We start from the raw sequence: 17,436 nt of genomic DNA, 5'->3' as shown, positions 1-17,436 counted from the left end.
TAAGCTGGAAAGGTAGGTTGGAGTCAGTTTGTGAAGGATTTCAAAATTACCACCATAAGAGTCTGGATTGGTTCCTAGAAGTAATAGGAAGACAAAGAGTTTAGTGAGTAAAGGTCTTGAGTAAGAGTAAGGAGTCAAGGGTGACTTTAAGGTTATGAACCTGGGAGATTCGAAGGATGCTGCTGCCCTTAAAACCAATAGTGAATCCAGCAGAGAGGTGGGTTTGGGAGAAAAGATAATGAATTCTATTTTGGACATATGGAGTTTGAGAAACCCATAGGATATCTCATTCAAGATGTATAATAAGTTGTTGGTGATGCAGGACTGGAGTTCAGGAAAGGAACTAGGAAGGGAGATAACAGATCTAGGAGTTACATATATACATATATATATATATATATATACACATATATATATATATATACACACACACACACCATACACACACACACACACACACACACACATGATAATCAAGCCCATGGGAGGACAAAAGGAGGTCACCAAGCCAGAGAATTCAGAGCTGGGGTTCTTAACCTTTTTTGTGTCACAGTCCCCTTTGGCAATCTGGTGAAGCTACAGACCTCTAATCAGAACAATGTTTCTAAACACATAAAACAAAATATACAGGATTACAAAGGAAACCAATAATATTGAAATGTAGTTATCAAAATACATATAAAACAAAAATAAGTTTAAGGATCCTAGGTTAGGAACACCTGGGACAGAGGGAAAAGGCTCAGGATAGAGACTTGGAGTACACCCACAGTTAGGGAGTAGCATATGGATGATAAATCAACAAAGGAGTCAGATGAACAATCAGAGAGGCAGGAGGATAACTAGAAGAGAACAGTGTGATAAAAACCAGGGAGGAAAGTATATATATATATATATATATATATATATATATATATATATATATATATATATATATATATATATATATACAGGAAGAGAGAGCAGAGAAGAGAACATCAAGGAGGAAAGAGTGGCTAATCATGTCAATTATTGCAGAGGATGAGGACTGATAGAAGGCCATCAGATTTGGTAATTAAGAGATTATTATTAATTTTGGAGAGTATCATTTCAGTTGAATGACGAGGTTGGGGGACTTCTGGGTCATGTGACCAAGAAGATAGACATTTTCTCGGGTCCTTAGGAACTCTCAAACCTCTCTAAAACATGCACCAAATCACGCACCAAAGATAAAACAACTTTAGCTGTTTCCATGGGTTCTATACCTGGAACCCAAAAGAAGATAAAAACCAAAACAAAACCCATGGACTGATGCCTACTTTGAGCTCACTCAGTTTCCTGCCCCCCACTCCCCTCACCTTCCATCATCAGCAGCAAGGCTGCACTATCCAACCCAAGGACCTTACTGAAGGGTTTGCAACAAAACCCAACTCTACACTTTGTTCCTCTTTTACTCTTTTCCAGTGCCATGGAGACTGGAACTTCAGGCTGCTCAAGTTTGCTGGGGCAGTGACAGCCAGACCATGGCAGCATTCTGTATTGAAAAAAAAAAATCTCTGGAGAGCAGAGAAACAGGGAAAAGGACAGGATATGCATTTGGGCTTGAACTAGAGCTCAACCCTACACCCCACATTCCCCTCTTCCCAGAATTTGAAGAGTCATACTCCAGACAACAGAAATCAACCCTGACTAGTAATGACAGCATTCTGCTGAGGCAGAGAACTAAGGAATACAGGGAATAGGTCAACAAGACAATGTGTATGGGGAGCTCTCTGGCACTCCACTAAGCCTGAGGGAAAGAGCCCAGAATCCAAGTGGGGCCAGTTCTGAACCCCCAAAAGTCACTTGTGGTGTAGATCTAGGCTGGTGAACCATGAATTGCCTGGTGTGGGAAGAGGTTGAGACAATTTGAGGGGCAGCACCCAGGGAAACCACCATCAGAAGGGAGGAGTGAGTTAGAAAGTAAGCAACGGGGAAAAATAAGAAGGACAAAAGACTAAAATTACCAAAGATTTCATAAAGAAGAAAATTCAAAACCTTGAACATAAGCAAATAAATCAACAAGGAAAACTTTAATAGCAGAAGGAAATATGGCCTCCAGATCTAGTAAACAAGTTCATGCGTCTATGACTAAATAATGCAAAACAAAGGAAAGCTATCCAAAATTTAATGAGACAGAGGACCCTGTAGAATCTGAGGAGAACATAGAACCACAACACTCTGTTCCTAAGTGGTTTAAAAGAGAAATGAGGATTATGAAAGCAGAATTTATGGCCCGGACAGAAAAAATAATTGGCAGAACAGAAAAACTTGAATCTGCAATGACAAGTCTCATCAAAGAAAGAAATAGAGAATAATTGATTGAGAATGCAAATATATAGAAATGAAAGACAATCTAAAAGAAGAGAAGCAAAAAGCAATAAAATTAAAAGAAAATATGCTCTATATTCAAGCACAACATATTGATCTTATACATGTGATGCATAGAGATGACCTAAGAATTATGTTTCCCAAAGGAACATTTTAAATCAAAAAACCATAACATCATAATGAAAGAAAAAAATATAAGAAAGTTGTCCAGAATTTCTGACTGCAGAAAATGAAATACCAATAGAAAGAATCAATAGACTGCCACCAGAAAAATACTCAAGGCTGTAAACTCCATAACATATAATGATTTAATTTAACAATTCAATTCATAATGATAAATTCTTCAAGGGACCAGGAGAAAGACCTTCAAATATAAAGGAAAGAAAATTTGAATAACACAAGACTAGGCTACACCCACCAGAAAACAGAAGAAAATGGAATAATGTATTCTAAAGAGCAATGGAACACAAGACTCAGCCCAGGGTGACCAACTTGCACAGCTGAGTCTAACTGTAAATGGAAAAAAAAAAAGGACATTCAATAATAAAGAGCCATTTCAAAGATTCTTAGAAATAAAACCAGACCTGTAGAGATTACTTGCTTCTCAACCACCCCAGAAAACAGAAATATAAGAGGGGTGAATGAATTTAGCAGCCAAAGACAGCATAACAACAAAGTGAAAGCAGAGAGACCAGTAAGATTTTTTTCTCAACATACACAAAGACACATAAGTGAAGGTAGAAATCAGGTGGAGGTAACAGTGGAGAGGTAGGCCTGGAGAATTATGGACAGAACTCTGTAATACCCTGCCTAAAGTGAATCGATGTTTTGTTTTGGTTTTCATTTGAAACTGTTCTAACAAAAATGAGAAGCCACATGAAACGGAAGGGGGAGTAGAGGGATAGAGTGGAGTGTGTGATGTGGCTAAGTCAGAAAGAGGGTTAGCAATGAAGGGAATGTGACCCTTGAGATCCCTCAGTAATAGAAGAGCCTTCAGGGGAATGGGTGAGGAGTAAGGGAGGTTTGCAAAAGAGGGGAAGAGGGAGGCCTTGTTTTGGTGGTGGGAAGGGGGTCCACTGATGAATGCTTTGATGAGTGAATAGAGATGTTTTGTGAAGGGATCTCATTCTGGGTGTTGTCTGGAGGATTTGGTACTTGAAAAGACCTCAGGATGAGAGGGGCTGGAACTTTTGGGGGCAACTGGCACCTAGGGGAGTGGAAGGGTATGGACCCAGGGAGGAGATTTTGAGGCAAATGGGGGAAAAGTGTAACAAAGGGGCGAGTATATGGATCTGGGGAGGGGGGGCTACATAATCAGGGACAAGGTGTGGAGAGTGTTCCCTGTCATGGGGCAATGTCTTCTCTATCATCTCCAAGAATTGGTATTTTTCTAGGAATGAGGTGCAATGGAAAAGGGAAATGCACAGAGCAAGCTCTATAAAGTAGTGGCAGAAACTGTCTGAGGTGGGGGAGGGGAGAGAACCCAGAGGGACTCAGTGGTATAGCTAGAGCGCCACGCCTGGAGTCGGGAAAACTGAGTTCAAATCTGACCTCGGACATTTACTAGCTGTGTGATCCCAGGCAAGTCACTTAACCCTGTTTGCCTCAGTTTCTTCACCTGTAAAATGAGCTGGAGAAGGAAACAACAAAACAATCCAGTATTTTTGTCAAGAAAACCCCAAATGGGGTCACACAGTCATAAACAACTGAAAATAACTAAACAACAACAAAGACAACTATAGGGGTCATGAGTATGGGGGTCTAGAGTAGACAGGAGATCGATAATGAAGGGAGTGAGAGAAATCCTCTATGGAAAAGGACACCAAAAAATCAAATTAAAAACAACAACAACAACTAATGAATAGGATTAGTGAACGGGAAGAAAAGAGGGAATATATTTGATAAAGAGGGGAAGAATTAAACAAACGGATAAAAGCAGGAAAGAAAAAGGAATTAATAAGCAAAACTCCAAAGGGAAAGGTGTAACAGATGGGGGTGGGGTGGGAGTGGGGGTAGTGGATATGCAAAGAGAATCAGTAGGAAAAGGACCACCTTAAAAAACATTAAGCTAAAGCACCTGAAGAGACATAGTACTGTGTTTGCAGTGGACAAAAAAAAAAATCATAACTTAAAAAAAATCCACTATTACAGACAAATATAGGAAACTATAAACTTAACTCTCATAACTTTAATGTGAATAGATTAAAAAATCCAATAAAATGAAACAGTGACAGATTAGATAAGAAAACAAAACCCTATAAATCTCTTATTTATAAGCAACACATTTAAAAAGTCAAGATATACTCAAAATAAAACTAAGGGAATGGAAAAAAAAATTTCTTTTTACTATGTATCATGTGAATCCAAAAAAGGAGTTGAAATCATGCTTTCTGACAAAGCAAAATCAAACATTCAAAAAAATAAAAGAGGATAAACAAGGAAATTACATTACGCTGAAAGGAACCATAGACAACAAACCAATATCAGAAATAAACCTATATACTCCAAATGTCTTAGCATCCAAATTTATAAAGGAAACATTAACTGAGTTATAAGAAGACACAGAGACTAACACAATGGTGCAGGAGACTTCAATATCCCTCTATCAGTTTCGGATAAATCTAATGAAAGATAAAAAATATGGAACTAAACAAATTGCTGAGAAACTATAGTTAAGGGACTTATAACATCTAAATGTTACTGCAGAAAGAATATACATATTTCTCACCACCATATGGAACTATATTAAAGAAAACGATACTGATGAAACAACGTACCAAAATTGTTGGGATGCCAGAAAAGTAGTTCTCAGGTGAAAAATCATATTCTTAAAAATACATATTAACAAAATAGAAAAAGAGAGGATTAATGAATTGAATATGCATTTAAGAAATTAGGAAACCAACAAATAAACCTAAAATAAGCACAAAAGAAGAAATATTAAAAATCAGAGGAAAATGATGGAGTCAGAAGTCATATTGCAGAATTGAGAAATGAATGAGATAAAAGGAAGTAGAGGCAATGACTGTAGATAGCTTTTTCTAGGAATCTGGTAGTAGGAGAGATAGTAGATGATAGCTTGGGGGAATGGGGAAGACAAATGAAGAGTTTTTTAAAGCAGAGACCTGGATAGATTTGTAGGTCTCAGGGAAGGAACCAGTAGACAAAGATTATAGAGAAAAAGAGGATGATTATGGTGGCAATCTTCAAGAAGAGATGGAAGGTGATAGAATCAAGAATACATGCAGAGGGCCTTGGTCTTGAGAAGAGCTGGTCAGTTCATCAGATACTGGAGTAACAGAGAAGAGAACAGAGATGTTAAGGGCTTTTAAATTCTAGAGAAGAAAAGTAGCTCACAGCAAATGGCCTTTATTTTTTCAGTAAAGTATGAGGTGAGGGCCTCAGCTGAGAAAGTGGGGAAAGGGAGAGGCATGGGATATTTGCGTAGCTAAGAATAGGTTTGAAACAACATCTATGGATAGTGAGAGAGAGGGAAATATAAATTTTTGTTGTTTAGTTGTTTTAGTCATGTCTGACTCTTCATGACCCCATTTTGAGGTTTTCTTGGTGAAGATACTGGCATGGTTTGCCATTTACTTCTCCAGCTCATTTTATTTTTAGGTTTATGGTGTTTGGTGTTTTTTTTTTTTTAGGCAATTAGAGTTAAGTGACTTGCCCAGGGTCACACAGCTAGTAAGTGTCAAGTGTTTGGTCTGAGGCCTGACTTGAAGTCAGGTCCTGACTTCAGGGCCAATGCTCTATCCACTGCGCCACCTAGCTGCCCCTCAGCTCATTTTACAAATGAGGAACTGAGGCAAAGTGTTAAAGGACTTGCCCAGGATCACACAGCTAGTATGTGCCTGAGGCTGAATTTAAACTCATGAAGATGAGGCTTCCTGATTCTAAGCCCAGTGTTCTATCCACTAAACCACCTAGCTGCCCCTTGATATAAATTAGAGATATGTAAAAGGATTGCCTAGCTGCTGGGGGCCCAGCTGACATTAGATAACATAAATCTGTAGTGGACCTAGCAGGCTCTGGTTACATGATTCCTTTCAAGACCCTTCTACAGAGGAGATAGATGGTAGGAGTAAACTAAGGTTGAGGTTTGGCAAGGCTTGAGAATGGATAAGATGAGGGGGAAAGAGATTTGGGAGTAGGGGACAGTGTATATAACATTGAACTCGTTAATTACAAAGTTGAGACTAGAAAGGGAGGAAAGTGAAGCCAGAGGAGGCCTGGGAGAGGACTGAGGAGTGGAGGGATTGAAGATTAAAATGAGGATAAAGCTAAGGTTTGGGAGAAGTAAGGCATGGAGAGAGATGACTGGAAATGGAACATTTATAAGTAATGGCAAGATCAAGGATATGATTATCTGACTGTGACTGGGAGTTGAAGATAATTAGGCACTGAAAGACCAGAGTATGGGAGGAAGCATTAACATATATGTTGAAGTTCCTTTATATAAAGGTATAGCTGGGATAGATAGCTTCTGGAGAACAAAAGAACCTTTCCAAAATAATGATCTCCCCAGTCTCAGGTTCTCTAGAGATCCTTCCCCACTCCAGTCATAGTGACCTCTCCAACTGACCCCCCCCAAGACATGCCCCTTTCCCAAATAGCTCTCATGACACACCCTCTCCCTAAATGACCTCCAGAGACACATCCCCTCCCCCATGACCCTCATGACATGCCCCCACCATGAACGACCCCTCCCCCCCCACTCCCCTTAGCCCCATCCTTAAATTACCCCCTGAGACACTCCCCTTTCCCAAATGACCCTCAGGACACGCTCCCCTCCCTTTAAAAGACTCATCTCCCCAAAATGAGCCCCCCCAGACACGCCCCTTTCCCAAATGACCCCGTGTCACGGCTCCTCCCTAAATGACCCCAGTAACCCTCGGTGACCTCCCTGCCCCGGCTGATCCTTCCACGGCTCCTCGGGTCCCTCGGGAGCCGAGGCTGCCCCCACCCGGCCCAACCTGGGCCCGCCCCGGCTCCTGCTCCGGCTCCGGCCTCACAGGAGGAGGCGAGGACGCGGCGGCGGCGGCGGCGGGCCCAGGCCTGGAGAGAGGAAGGAGGCCCGGCTGCCCCGCTCCCCCTCCCATCGCGACCTCTGAGGTTCTGTCGCGACAGGTCCGGTCTGTGACTGCTTCGGGCAGCTGCCTGAGAGGCAGGTAGGAGGAGTGGGGGTGGGGGCCCAGGACTCCGGACGGGGGGGGGGGAGGAGGGGCAGGGCGGTGAGTCAGCGCCTGCGGAGGCCTAGAGCCGCTCGTGGAGGGGGAGGGGCTGGGTCCGTCCCCCCCGCCCCCTGCCCAGCACCACCCCCAGCTATATTGGAGCTTCTCCGGAGCTGATGCCCATTAGATATGACCCCTCCTCATAAACGCCCTTCTTCGGGGGGGGGCCCTCCTGAGAGGGCTGGGAAGTGGGGAAACCCTCCCTGTTCAGGCCCCACCCAGCCCGGTGGGACTGTGGAGACCCCCGGCGCCAGGGCTCCTAACCTCCTTGGATGACTGGACCCCTCAGGCAGCCTGGCGAAGCCTAGGGACCCCCCCTCTCTCAGGGGTGTTGTCTAGTCAAGTCAAGGTCGACAAGCATTTATCAAGAGCCTACTATGTGCCAGGCCCTGGGTGCTAAAGCTGCCTTTTTAAATGCATGCAATAAAATGCGTATGATTACAAAGGAAACCAGTGATGCAAAAATACAGTGAGGAAGATTTTTAAATTTCAAGGATCCCAGGTTAAAAGCCCTGCCGAGTGCATCTTAACGCCTTCTTTGGGATGCAGAAACCGAGACAGCCCAGGGAGGGTGGCCCTTGTAGGAGGAGAGCCCGTGTCTTAGGACTGGAAGGCTTGGGAAATCAGGAGAATTTTAGAGAGAACCATAGACTGTTAGGTCTGCAAATTACCCTGACAAACTCCTTTATTTCACAATTGAGCAAACTGGTGCAGAAGGCATCCGTGAGTTCCCTGACATCACATGAGTGGTAAGTACATAACTTGGATTTCATATCCAGGCCTGGTGACTCCTAATTGATCAGGAAGACTTTCTGCCATATGAATCAGCCTTCTATTAGCTCAGACTCTGGAGTATTGGCAGATCGAGGAGTGAGGGGCCTGCACTTGCCATCAGGAAACCAGCTTTGGACTCTCAGGCTTCAGAGACTGCTGTTGAGCAAGGTACATAACCCCTTAAAACTGTATAATGGGGACAGTAATAATTAGTAATGTCTACCAGACAGAGATGTTATGAAGGTCAGTTAATCAGTATACATTTATTAAGTTCCTACTGTATGTCAGTTGCTAAGTGCTGGGGATAGGAAAAAAAAAATAAAAAAGGGCAATCCTTGCCCTCAAGGAGCTTGCAGTCTGTTGGAGGGGACAACATGCAAAGAAATACTAGACAAAGTAAGCTATATACAGGTTAAATAGGAGATAATTGACAGAGGGAAGGCACTAGAATTAAGAAGGGTTGAGGAAGGCTACCTGTAGGTGGTAAGATTTTAGTTGGGACTTAGAGGAAACCAAAGAGGTCAGTAGGTGAAATCAGAGGAGAGCCTTCTGGGCATGGAAAACAGCCAGAGAAAATACCCAGAGCCAAGAGACGGAGTGTGTTCTTGAAACAGCCAGGAAGCTAGCTAGTGTCATGGGATTGAGGAGTATTTGTCATGGAGTAAAGTGTAAGAAGATTGGTAAGGTAGGAGGGGTCTAGGTTATGAAGGATTTTGAATGCCAACAGAGCATTTTGTATTTGCTCCTAGAAGCAATAGGAAGTCAGAGGAGTTTATAGGGGTGGTGGGGGAGGGAGAGTTGACATTATCAGACCTGTGCTTTAGGAAAATCACTTCAATGGCAGAATGGAGGATGGATTGGAGTAGGGAGAGACTTGAAGCAGGCGAACCCACCAGCAGCTATTGCAGTAGTCCAGCTGTGAGGTGATGAGGGCTGCACCAGAGTGGTGGCAGTGTCAGAGGAGAGAAGGGTTGGTAAAGATGAACTTGACAAGCCTCGGCAACAGTCCTAGGTTGCACACAACTCCTAGTGTTGTATACCTGGGGGCCTGGGAGAATGAGGTTGTCCTCTATGGTAGTAGGGAAGGTAGGAGGGGGAGGATTTAGGGAGGGAGATAGCAAAGTTCAGTTGTGGATACATTGAGTTTAAGCTGTCTACTGATCATCTAGTTCGAGATGTCTGAAAGGCAATTGGAGATGTGAAATTGGAGGTCAGCAGAGAGACTGGGGCAGGATAGGTAGATTTGATTTGCTTTGAAACCCTGAAATCTCAACATAAATAATATATGTTATTAACTTGTTAGACAAGTTAATAGAAATAAGATTATCATTAGACAAGGCACTTTGCCTCTCTGGGCCTCAGCCTGCGATATTCTCTGATATTCTGATATATTGTGTTCCATGTCTTAATTCCTGATTAGTGTGAATAAGGCGTCCTGTGACTTGATCATTCACCTTACATATTTACATCGTGGTGGTGAGGGGATGGACAAACAGGAGTAAGCATTTATTAAACACCCAGTATGTGTCAGCACTGTGCTAAGTGTTTTACAGTTATTATCTCCTTTGAGCCTCACAACAACCCTGGGAGGAAGTTACTCTTATCCCATTTTACAGTTGAGGGAACTGAGGCAGGCAATATTTAAGTGACTTGTAATTGTCATAGGCCAGAACTCTTCTTACCCCAGATTTAGGTCTCCATCCACTCTGCCACCTCGCTGCCTCTAGGCTGGAATCAATGGTTATACAGTTATACCTCCAAATATTGTGAATTGGAGTAAATGCAACCACTTTACAGGATTGTCTGTTTGCCCTCATTGGTACCTAGCTGTGCCTCCCACAACTGTTCTGCAAATTTTAGCTGATTGTAGGATTTACAGGTAGGAAGCAACTCTAGAGACCATCTAGTCATATTCCCTTACTTTTTAGATGAGGAAGCAGGTCCCAGAAAGGGAAGTAACTTATCCAAGATCACACAGGTAATAAGTAAGCAAGGCACATTCAGTGTTTGGTGTCACAGAGGACTGCCTTTCCATGGCATCTGGTTGGCTGGATGAATGAATATGTAACATTCGTGCTTTTAGTAGCATTATCTTCTTCCTTTAGGTACTGAGAAGTACTTTGTAAAAACTATAAATCAATATTCACATATGAATTGTTATGATGAGTGTGGATCATTGTAGCTTTTAATTCTCATCATCAGATTAGGGTGCTATTTTGTTTTCACCACGGTGTCATCTGTGCCTGAAAGCAGGAGAATTGATTAGGTGACCTTTCAAGCACCTTGCCAGTACTTGAATATTAACAGAGGCAGGATAGGCAGATGATGAGCTGGCTCAAATGTTGCTTTGCATTAGAACAGTTAACACCTGCTTGGTTAGCACCTGTTTGTTCCCAGTCTCATTCTACGGGGTAGTCTTCATCCTAGATACATACTAAGGGAAATAATTCAGTCGAACAAACATGTATTAAATATCTTCTATGTACAGAACACTGTTAGGCGATTGAAGAGATAACCAAGCTTTGATAAAACACTGTTTCTGTCTTTGTGGAGCATATGTGCTTGTAGAGACTAATGCATAAGCATGGATAACCATAATACATAATATCATGTTATTTTTAAACTATATATAAAAAGTGATATGATGCTCTAAGTTTTTAAAGGTATTTTACCTGCATTATTTTATTTGATCTTTAAGACAACTCTGTGAGATAGTTACTGTACTTCATATATTATTTTAACCATTTTATAGATGGAACAAGATGGAGGCCAGTGGATGTCAGGTTTTGCCTTGGACATATATTGGCTACTGACCTGGACAAGTTTCTTAATCTCTCAGTGCTCTAGGCAATTCTCTAAGTCTAACACCTATAGAAGGAGTTTCCTTTTCTGGGAGTTCCATGTACAGTGAAATCACAAGTCCAGGCCTCTATCCCTATCCTCTTTTACAGATGAAGTAATGAAGGTGCCAAAGGGGAAGAATGACTTGCCCACAGTCACATAGCTAAGAAGTAGAAAAGGTTCAGCCTTCTTTCCACTACCCTCAGCACCCCTCCCTGCCTCTCAATAGTAAGTGCAAAAGCAGAATGACCTCCACGAGGTATGAGGGGACTTATTTGGAGGAGGTGCCTGCCATCTGAGCTGGGCTTTAAATGATGGGTTGGAATCAACAGGCAACAGATGATATTTAGAGTGTAAGAAATAGGGTCAGTAAAGGGAATGTTTGAGGGAGTTTGGCTGAAGTGCAAGAGAAAGCTGGAAAGGAAGGGTGGGTGTTATGGATGTGAGGCAGAGAGCTTAGAATTTTGCTCAGTGGGCAGTAGGAGGCCCCTGAGAAGTGGTGTGACCAGATGCCTGAGGAGGAGAAATTTGGGAGTAGCATGAAGCGGGAGAGTAGAAGCAAAATGTAGAAGGTGACATCTGTAGTAGACCAGATGGATTATGGGATTTAGCACTGGAGTAGAACATGTAATGGTAATGACCTTGGGAATGAAAAGGAGGTGGTGGATATGAAAGCTGCTACAGAGGTTGAATGTCCAGGACTCAGTAACTGGAGTCTTTTCCTCGTTCTTCTTTGTCACAACCAACGTTCCCACTGAGATTTTGAACACGGGTGAAGTTAAAGGACAAGTCGGTTTAGGGGAGAGAAAAGAAGCTAAAGTTTTAGATATTTGGGGTTTGAGATGTTGAAGTGCATTCCTATGGAGATTTCCAACTGCTTTTAAGATGTGGGTCTGGAGCAAATCATGTTCATAGAAGGTGGTATTTGAAGCTGTGGAAATGAAAGTGATAACTAAGGGAGAGAGGGAGAAGACAAGGTCAGACAAGGTCAGAAGTCATCTTCATCTTAATCCAGGTCATTTAGAAGGGAGTTGAACCTACACTTTTGTTTTGTACAATCCATGCACTCTCTCTCATGTTGTATACTTGTATGAGGCAATCCAGCGACTATAAGTGGGGGTGAGGGAGAAGGGAGACGCATGGTTTGTGAAGATGAAAAGAGAAACAGAAGGAGTTTTGTCATTTGAGCATAGTACAGGCTACCTGGACCGAAAAGGAAATATATGAGTTTGGGAAATGGCACAAGCCACAGAGGCATACTATGGTAGCAACTAAAGATTTCAGTTCTTCAGAAATCTATTCAAGTTCTCTCTCTCTCAAGCAAAGCAAATAAATATTTTCTTGAAATGCCTTGAAGATAATTTCATCCTTCAAAAGGTGGAAGAATCAACAAGCAAACATTCTGTTCTCTATCTGATTCCAACAGGGTTGCTGGGGTGGAATGATGGAAACCTTGGAGGATGTGACAGCTCCCTTCTAGATTTTATGGTAAAGGAGAAGAAAGCTGGGCAGAGTCCGACATCCTCTGGTTTTGATAAAGTAGATTTCAGAGGGTTCAGAGGAAGGGTAGGTAGGCTGTCATGGACAGAGTGATTGTGAGCTCTCGTTCAATGACATTTTGAGAATAGAGAATTGCTTTGATGTAGAAAACCAGGAAACTGATATGATTGTGTAGAGAGCACACCAACCAACCTAGACTTTAAGAAGGTATGAACAAAAGATGGAAGCCAAGGCAGGTGATGGAGGATGAATAAAGTGTGCATGGTGGTGTAAGAATGGTGTTAGGAGCACCAAAATGTAGACTGAGCTGAGGTTGGGGACAAAAGCTAAGGAAACACTATAACAGGCTGGGTTGGAGAGCTGTTTTGGGGAAAGAGGAGAGCTAGCACTACTGCTTGGGCTTAATTCTAACTAACAGTGAGAGAAGTCAGTGTCATGCAATTCTTCATTTCTCTGCCAAGAAGTATGCTCTTTGGGCTCAAAAGTCAGAACGGAAATGGTTAATAGTAGAGATTGATACCTAAGATAAGAAAGGAGATATTAGAAGAGCACTTGCTGTCCTTAATGAATTCAGGTCACTTGGTCCAGATGAACTACTTGGGTACTGAAAGAAAGAATAGATATTCAGTCAACAAACGTCAATTAAATGCCTGCTGTATGCCAGCAGGGGATATAACAAAAAGCTTAAAGACAGCCCCTTCTCAGAAGTCGCTCACATCCATTGGGGGAGGCAACATGCAAACAACTGTGTACCAACAAACTGTATTCAAGATGAATTGGAAATAATCAACAAAAGGAAGGCATTAGAATTAAGAGGGATTGGGAAAGGCTTCTTGTGGAAGGTAGGGTTTTAGCTGTTGTGACTAAGTCTCTATCGGTGATATTTGAAAGTCTGTAGAGAACAAGTGAGTCACAGGGTCAGAGAAAGACATAGTTCCATTGTCAGAAAAGGAAAGAAGACGGGCTATGAAAACTAGCAAAATTCTAGAACACATTTAATATGAAAGATGTAATTTTTTTTTTCCCATCCAAGTTCATGGAACTTCTGAAATCCATCTACAGATCTCAGGTTAAGGACGCTTGTTGTAGGGGCTGGAGAATTAGCCTGAGAGTCAGTTTAACCTGGGTTTGAGTTCTGCCTCTGACACCTGCTAGGTATGTGACTCTGGACTAGTCATTTAACTTTATATTCTCTAAGAATGTAAGTTGCAGAAGGGTTACCTCTCTGCCTTGGTAGAAGGAGTATCCTTACTGATGAAATCACAAGTCTAGACCACACAAAATAGTTTTTAAAAAAAGAAGTTCACCAATCAAGAAAAGGAAGTGATAATCACAAAGAGCCAGCATGGCTTCATTAAGAACAAGTAATGCTGGACTAATCTTATTTCCTCTTTTTGACAGGCCACTAGACTGATCCCACAAAGGAATGCTCTCAATATCAATTAACTGGATCTTAGCCAATTGTTTGACAAAGTCCCTCCTGCTCTTCTTGTGGGAAAAGGTGGAGAGATGTGGGCTAGAGAATAGTTCCAAATAGGGTGGATTTGGAACTGTTTGAATGGGTAGCTTCAAAGAATAGTCATGTTCCATGTGTGTCTACTTGAGCCTGTGCTGTTGAACCTTTTTGTTAGTGACTAAAACAAAGGTATAAATGGTATCCATATCAATTTTATAGATGACACAAAGCTGGGAGGAATAGTGGACACAGTAGGTGACAGTGGGGATCTAAAGATCTGTTACAGGCTAGAGCACTGGGCATGATGTAAGAAGATGAAATTTAAAAGGCATAAGTGTAAGTCTTACACTTAGCTTAAAACAAGATAAATTTCACACATGCAGGAGTGTAAGACAGAGGAGGCATGGTTATGTGCCAGTTTGTCTGGAAAAGATCTATGGAGTTTAGTGGACTGTATCAACTCTGTTACGTGGTATCCCAAATGTGGCCTTGATCGTGATCTTAGATCTAGGGCTGCATTATGAGAGCACAGAGTTATACCTTCTAGGAATAAGGAGGGGCTATCCCTTTGGGTTCTGCCCCAGTTATGCCATGTCCCAAATTTTGTGTTGAATTCTGGGAAGAACACTGATAGGCTGGATAGGATCCAGAGAAGGGCATCTAGCATGGTGAGGGGCTTTGAGTGCCTGTCTTGAGGAATGGTTGAAGAACTGGGACTGTTCAGCTTGAAGAAGAGGCGTTTTAGAAGGAGTCAGGATAGCAATCTTCAAGGACTTGAAAGGCAGTCATATGGGAGAGAGGTTAGGTATTTTCTGTAGGCATTTCAAGAGGGCAGAACTAGGAACAGTAATTGAAAATTGCAAAGAGGCAAATTTAGGTTTGAGGTAAGGAAAAATTTCCAGTAAATAGAGCCCTTCAAAAGTAGAGTGTGATGCCTCGGGGTATAGCTAGTTCACTCCCACTGGAAGTGTTCAAGCCAAGGCTAGATGACCACCTATCCCATATGTTGTTGTGAGGATTCTTTTTTAGGTGTGGTTTGGACTGGGCAGACTTTGAGATCCCTTTGAACTCTGAAATTCTAATTTTGATTCTATGACTTGTTTTTACATTTACTTGGGGGTTTCCACACTCACTGATGAGAACTTGCTTTATCAGAATGAAATAAGTAACTTAAATGCAGCTAAAGTAAATTTAGGCCTCTCTTGAATCTGACCTTGGTTATACCCCTAACTAAAACCAATGCTATTTCCTCATGCATGAGCTGTCTCTAGGCTTACAGACTTTGGAGGGATATTGATGAGTTGGTTTTAATTGAATTTTTCAGTAAACAGATTTCTACCTGAAGTAACTCTCTTAGAAGATAAATAGGAGACTATACATGGCAGAGTTCATTTTCATCGGACATGAAAGCCTTCTTTGCCCCTTTGTAAATAAATGAAATTACATTTGAGCTCATATTTCAGGTTCTCAACAGGTTCCTTTTTATATTAGTTATTACAGGGTGCATCGAGGTAAATAGTTCTCATTAACTTAGAAGCTTTCTAAATCTCATCTCTTTTTTCATCATCACTTTCTTTTGTTCAGCACAGTAAGCCTAGTTGCCGACTGAGTGATCAGACATACAGTATTATTCTCTTTCTCTTCTATCCCCAGAGACCTAAACATTTAATTTAAGAAGACTGTAATCAAAGAGATCAGTCCAGGTTTTCACAAATAACTAAGGCTTTGGATTGGTATTTGCCTTACAGTGGGGAGGCAGGTGGGCTTTCCGTTCCCATGGTCTATCTCACAGACAAATCTAATTGTGAATTAGGTGGGAGATTAGGTAGGAACCCAGAATTTCAGCTCCTTTGAGGTGTGGCGAGTGACAGAGTTCACGTCCTGTTACCATTTCCACACCTTTTCAGTTATTGTAGGAAAAAAAAAGTATGATTGATAGCTCATAGAATTTAAGAAAACAAAGTATATTTAATAAGACTGAAAAAGTAGTTTATTTCACACTATTTATCTTTGTATACTTTGTGTTGCAGCAGGACTAGACTACTCTGCATCCTTAGTTCATATCCCACTCTGTCCTTTTTCCCTGCTTTTTTATTCATTCGATCATCTGTGCTTAGAGTGGATTTCTTTGTGCTTATTGTCTTTTGATTTCCTTTCCTTCCTTCATGGATAAACTCTGGTACCACCAGTTCCACAAAGCTTTCTCTCATTTTTCCTGTTGGAGTTGATCTATGTCTTTCTGAACTTCTCACAGTACTTGGTATGGATCTTTCCTTTAATTAATCACCTTCTGCCTTGTATCATATAGTTGTGTGTGGACATGTTTTATTCCTACTATTAGACTGTAAGATTCTTGAATGTAGGGGCTGTCTATCTTATTTCATCATAAATCTCCACTCACTACCATGTCTTGCACATACTATATGTTTAATAAATTTTTGCGGTTTTTAATTGAATTTATCAAGAAATAAGGACTAGGAAGGTTGAATAGTCTAATTTGGATCACTCATAAAGTGGAAGGGACCTTAAAGGTCATTTAGACTGGTCACTAGTCAATAATAAACATTTATTAAGCATCTGCACTGTGGTAAGCACTAGGGATAACAAATACAAAAAAAAAGAAAGTCCCTGCCCTCGAGGAATTTACAATCTAATATGGAAAGACGATACACAAAAGGAGGCTGAAAAGGGGGGGTGGTGCTGTGGAGGGTATAGTACCAAGGCTGATGGGATATGCAGGATGATGAAGGTGGACTAGCATAACTCATTTGAAGGATGAGGAAAGTGAGTCCCAGAAAGGATTAAAAGGTGGCTTGCCCAGAATCACACAGGTGTAAAGGACCGCTGGGATTTGACCCCAGGTCCTTTGACCCAAAATTCAGTACTTTTTCCACTTCACCATGCTGGAACAAACTTTTCTTCTGTGACCAAAATCTGTTGTTGCTGTTAGTATTTGTGAAGTCGTTCTATGAAAACTATATTTTCCTCTTGGATTTAGGCATCTGAGTTTGAGCCAGTACTGCTCCTAAGAGAAGGGACTTAAATGTTCTGGGATTCCCAAAGCCACTATTGATGGTGCTCTTTGGAGTGAAGCTATTGAAATATAGCTCCAACCCGCCAGGCTTCCTTCCTTTTCCTCTCCTACACTCCTACACTGGACACCGGCTGACCTCCCTTCTAGTGTACCGAGTATATTTTACTTAGTTATTTGGTGTAGTTATGTGAGGTTGTCTGTTTCGAAAGAGAACAGGTTGTCACTTAAAATTTTTGACTTTGTAA

At 41.6% G+C, this 17,436-nt stretch overlaps 1 protein-coding gene across 7 annotated transcripts in view; it reads left to right on the top strand.

The window, feature by feature from the left end:
* CUNH19orf12 (chromosome unknown C19orf12 homolog) overlaps window positions 1-17,436 on the top strand; it is a 126,585-nt gene that overhangs the window by 92,014 nt on the left and 17,135 nt on the right. For 3 of the 7 annotated variants that reach the window (XM_020985077.2, XM_020985074.2, XM_020985075.2), the window contains exons 1-2: window positions 7,434-7,523; window positions 8,366-8,528. The exons of 1 other annotated variant lie outside the window; for it this stretch is intronic. Coding sequence is in view for 2 of the 6 variants with exons in the window: in XM_078150094.1 (XP_078006220.1) it covers window positions 7,231-7,523 (293 nt within the window). In the remaining 4 variants the exon portion in view is untranslated. Of the gene's footprint in view, window positions 1-7,197; window positions 7,524-7,714; window positions 8,336-8,365; window positions 8,529-17,436 lie in introns of those variants that run through there. 3 more of the 7 variants (XM_078150094.1, XM_020985076.2, XM_020985072.2) reach the window with 3 other exon arrangements.

This window comes from Phascolarctos cinereus, unplaced genomic scaffold (assembly GCF_003287225.1).
Source record: "Phascolarctos cinereus isolate Bilbo 61053 unplaced genomic scaffold, phaCin_HiC Scaffold_2;HRSCAF=192, whole genome shotgun sequence".
In the NCBI taxonomy this organism is placed as follows: Eukaryota; Metazoa; Chordata; class Mammalia; order Diprotodontia; family Phascolarctidae; genus Phascolarctos; species Phascolarctos cinereus.
This window is presented reverse-complemented; position numbering and strand designations above follow the sequence as displayed.